Source organism: Sinocyclocheilus rhinocerous, unplaced genomic scaffold (genome assembly GCF_001515625.1).
Source record: "Sinocyclocheilus rhinocerous isolate Xijiao unplaced genomic scaffold, SAMN03320098_v1.1 scaffold853, whole genome shotgun sequence".
Classification (NCBI taxonomy): Eukaryota; Metazoa; Chordata; class Actinopteri; order Cypriniformes; family Cyprinidae; genus Sinocyclocheilus; species Sinocyclocheilus rhinocerous.
In genome coordinates, this window is record NW_015627738.1 from 529,554 (window position 1) to 534,745 (window position 5,192).

General features: G+C 38.6%; 1 protein-coding gene across 1 annotated transcript in view; it reads right to left on the minus strand.

Moving 5' to 3' along the window:
- Positions 1–3,460: 3,460 nt before the first annotated feature.
- Positions 3,461–5,192, minus strand: part of LOC107733467 (chloride intracellular channel protein 5-like) — a 7,252-nt gene continuing 5,520 nt past the window's right edge. Inside the window, exon 6 of the mRNA XM_016545094.1 lies at positions 3,461–4,395. Within this exon, the coding sequence (XP_016400580.1) occupies positions 4,231–4,395 (165 nt within the window). The 3' untranslated portion in view covers positions 3,461–4,230. The remainder of the gene's footprint in view (positions 4,396–5,192) is intronic.

Consider the following 5,192-nt stretch of genomic DNA (forward strand, 5'->3'; position numbering starts at 1 on the left):
AATATATATTTGCATGCTACTTTTAGATTTTTGCTGTTTCGTGAATTGTTTTATCGTTTTAATTGAGCCATTAATTAGGCTTTAATACATTTTAAATGAAGATATGATGTGGTAAATGACCTTTTCTTTGACTTTAGGTTGTATTTCATTTTTCAAGGTATTATTCTCAAATCAATGTCAATAAACTGCAGGATCCCATTGTGGCAACTAACCCCATATATTAAGTGTGACAACATGACCTGCTGGGTTTTTTTCCTGGTCAAAAATGGTGGGAATGTTCAAAAGACTTCAAAGTGTGTATCTGTGCAGAAATTGACTTTAAAGGTGACATATCATGAAAATCTGACTTTTCCAGGTTTTAAGTGCTATAATCAGGTCCCCGGTGCATCTACCAACCAAGGAAACGTGAAAAAGATTAACCCAGTAACTTTGTTTTGGGAAGCCTTTTTCTGCAAGCATCTGAGAAAACGAGCGCCTGATTTCGCTCCCTTGGTGACGTGGCAAAGGGATCTCATTATAATATTACCGCCCCTTAATCTGTAAATTTCGCCGTCAAAGGATTTGCCACTGATGATTCAAACGCGAGTTTTGGGCAGTGTGGATTAACGTTAGCACTTGTTGTTTGTCATTTCTCTGATCACAAATGCAGACATGGTTTTATGTTTACGCGGCGCGATGCAATGCAACGCAACGCGTAAAAAGACAGTATAAGTCATTATAATCAGTAATTATGTCCCCACTGGATGCAACAAATGCCTCGTTTGTAATGGGTTTTCATGATTTTGTGTCGTCGCGCCGGCCGGACACGGCATCATCACAGTATGGTGAGGGGCGTAACATTTCCGTCTCACGCTTGAGGTATTCGGCCAATCACAACGCATTGGATAGCTGGCCAATCACAGCACACCTCGCTTTTTCAGACCGATGAGCTTTGTAAAAATCGACACGTTTCAGAAAGGCGGGGCATAGAGGAGAAACAACAATGTACAGTATGTGGAAAATAATGTGTTTTTTTAACTTTAAACCGCATAAACAGATTTCATTACACCAAATACACCAAATAATGTTCTTTTTAGCAGCATCATATGACCCCTTTTAAAGTCTCAATGGAGGTATTTATACATTTCATCGGGCATCTATCTAGACCTGGACCAAGTGTAAATGCCCTCCAAGGTTCATTTGAGATGCAATACAAGATGCAACTCAGTCAAGCTTATTGTAAATGCATATGGTTGTTTAGGCCACATATGTAAAATGTACTCCTCCCAAATGGAAATACATTAAAATGCAGACATTTGGAAGCCCCGTAATCTACATAAGCGAGCAATTATGAATGAGATATATGGATGAAGCAACTTCAAAACTCATACATTACAGCTACAAAAAATGTATTTTCCCAAACAGTTCAACATTTTTGACCAGTCAGGTCTTGATTAGGCACAATGATTAGCATCATCATGGAAGTAAATTTTTATATCTGTATATAGCCATGTGCAGATGGAATAAGGATACCTTGTTGAATGAAATCCGGTCAATTAGGTTACATGAAGTGAATAAGTGAAAATAAGTCAATATTCTGATCACTCCTTCAATGCACAATTGGAAAACAACACAGATTTTTCAGTACATTATGCTTGCATGGAGATTCCTCAGAGAAAACTGTTTTGGAGGGAAAAGAAGAGCGTGTTGGAGAAGGATTTCCATCTGAAGACGGATGACTGCGTGTTTGGTGTGTTGATGTGTGGGGTGTGAGTGAGTCAACTGGCCCTTCCATGCGCTTGAGGCTGCAGGACATTTTATCCAGAATGGTGCAAGACTTGCTGAAACAATCAAGGAAGGAGCCAAGTGCATGTTTGACCGGCCCTTTGCCCCACTGCCCAAATAAAGATTACAGATATAAATGCAGATGGTTTGAATTTGCAGTGAAAGAAATGTGTTGGCCGGCTCAGAGATGATGAAAGGGCTTCCTCAACAGGAAGTAGGGTAATTAAAACCCATGAGGCCGAGCGGCCCTGAGCTACTGGAGGAAAACCTCTCCTGTTTCGGCCTGATCTCCATGCTCGTGTAATACTGAAGCAATATTATTTGGCTGTAGCTAAACTTGACATACAGACATCACATGTGCTGGAAATCAGAGTGAACGACAGCTTTTTTTCACACAAATTTGACAGTTTGATAGATGGTGACCATTTGTTTTTTGTGAAATATTATCTTAAGTGTCTCATATTGTATCCAGTTGTTGGTGGTGCTGTAACTCAGCAGATGTTCGGTAATAACCACCCCGTACAGGCCAGCCTCTGGTTAGTACTGGCTAATGGTTAATGGTTAGAGAGTCTGACTTGTAACCCAAAGGTTGCGGGTTCGAGTCTCAGGTCTGGCAGGAATTGCGGTGGGGGGAGTGAATAACCAGCACTCTCTTCCACCCTCAATACCACGACTGAGATGAGACCCTTAAGCAAGGCACCGAACCCCCAACTGCTCCAATATGGCTGCCCACTGCTCCGGGTGTGTGTGTGTGTGTGTGTGTGTGTGCACTTGGATGGGTTAAATGCAGAGCACAAATTCTGAGTATCAGTCACCATACTTGGCCACACGTCACTTCACTCACTCACCAAGTCAAATGAATATGTTACCAACTGCTGCATCATTCAAGGTTATGTACATAAATTTGAGGAATTATATCCTGCTGAAACAAACAACCACTTAAGCCAACTTAATATGGTAGGCTGGTGTTCAACTGGTTTAGCTGGTCAGCCATCTGGTCTCCCAGCTGACAAGTGCCTAAAACACCTGAAAAACCATCAAAGTAGACTAGGTTGACAGAAATTAGCAGATTATAGTCTGGTTTTATCTTTTTGTTTGCTTGATTGATTAATTGATTGATGTTTTGTTTTTTTCAGCAGGGAAAAGAAATGTTCCAGGTTCAATACAAGATAAACTAGGCCTAACTGTAACATGATGTCTACGTCTCTGAAGATAATTGCGACTATAACAGTTACACAAAATCGTGTCTTCTTATAAAGGACAAGTAAAAAAACAAATGTTTAAATAAACATAAAATCAAAAAATCGTTTACTAACCTGTATTTTTCAAGTCCTGTCATGACTCATAACCATGTCAAGTCGATAAACGCGGTAACTTTCACACAACACGCGGAAGGATACAAAACAGGAGCGTCATTACACGCGAGTACTATCCGCCCTGAAAACTAGTTCCGCAGCTACAGTGACGATTTCGACAACTTTACAGATCACATAATACCAATTTTCTATTCAAGAATTAATATAAATGCTTAAACAAAAAATGCAACCACTTTTCTCCCTTTAATCTCATCAGAGCTTTGCTGAGGGATGAGTCGAATATCTGTGGTAATCGACCAGATGAGTTTTTTCAGCTTGAAATTCGTCGTCTTGCAGTATGTCACGTGATTAAAGACAAGAGAAACCTCACAAGCTTTATGAAAAAATATATTTTATTAATAAGAGGCAATTAATGTTGTTCAGTTCAAATATATGAAAATTCCAGACAGGGCTTGAGATACCTGAGACCTAAACATGTGCCTATTTTGTGTGATGGCTTAGAAACAATAATTATATTTAAATATTATGTATATATTTTTGTGTCAGTATATATCAGCTGCAGAACGAGGCTAATTTAAATAGCTCAGCTTTATTCATTTCTCCACTAGGTGGGGCTGTGTGCTTAAATAGAATTCTTCTCAAGCCAATTCTAAAGAAATTACATTCTTTCATGCTCACCTTTTTTTTCTCCTGTGGAGATTTACACACGTTAACCATAATACTAAGGTTAAATATCATACTCTTAGATAAAACACAAAATTATATCACTGTTTCTAGCAAAAAATAATTTATACAACGCAAAATTTGAAAGGTTTATGCAACAAGAATTGAACCTTAAATAAAGAGTATCATCATCCAGCCCTGACAATTTGTAGAGAAACAGTGGCACAGTGTTTTTCTAGACCGTCATAGATAGCGACACTAATAGAGGAGTTTATGTCACTTACAGACAGTAAATATAATGGCAATAGTAAGGGAAGTACACACAAGCGTGACAGGAGAATTACAGGACCAAGTCAATGTCCTGAAGGCAAATTCTGCTCAATAACTGCTGAAGGAAATTTTTTTGTGAGACAGTCTTTCACAAAGAGAAAGGTCACCACTTTAGAGGTTTTGCATATGATTATTAGAGTCACTGATTAGCACAGGTTCATTTGCCCAGCCGCTTGGCCACGTCCTGATAGGCCAGTTCAAGCTCTCTGTCTGCCGCACAGGTGTTAGTGAATTCATCCCGGGCATAGGCGTTCTGCAGGTACCTCCAAACCCCACTGAACTCTGATGGGATCTCAAAGTTACGGTATTTCTTAGAAACCACCTGAATGTGGGAAGAAAAAAATAATGAAATGAAACAACTGACACTGCTGGTTTATGATCCAAACAAATCATCCTATAAGGATTTTAATAAATGTCAAGTTGGGGCAAGTTGTCACATGTATATTATATGTTGCAATTCATCAATTGCAAATTGCTATTCATGAAACAGCAAAAATGTAAAAGCCATTGTAACCTTCATTTTTGTAGTGCTTTATACAATAGAGATCGTTTCAAAACAGATACTGCAATTTGTAATATATATTTGCATGCTACTTTTAGATTTTTGCTGTTTCGTGAATTGTTTTATCGTTTTAATTGAGCCATTAATTAGGCTTTAATACATTTTAAATGAAGATATGATGTGGTAAATGACCTTTTCTTTGACTTTAGGTTGTATTTCATTTTTCAAGGTATTATTCTCAAATCAATGTCAATAAACTGCAGGATCCCATTGTGGCAACTAACCCCATATATTAAGTGTGACAACATGACCTGCTGGGTTTTTTTCCTGGTCAAAAATGGTGGGAATGTTCAAAAGACTTCAAAGTGTGTATCTGTGCAGAAATTGACTTTAAAGGTGACATATCATGAAAATCTGACTTTTCCAGGTTTTAAGTGCTATAATCAGGTCCCCGGTGCATCTACCAACCAAGGAAACGTGAAAAAGATTAACCCAGTAACTTTGTTTTGGTAAGCCTTTTTCTGCAAGCATCTGAGAAAACGAGCGCCTGATTTCGCTCCCTTGGTGACGTGGCAAAAGGATCTCATTATAATATTACCGCCCATTAATCTGTAAAT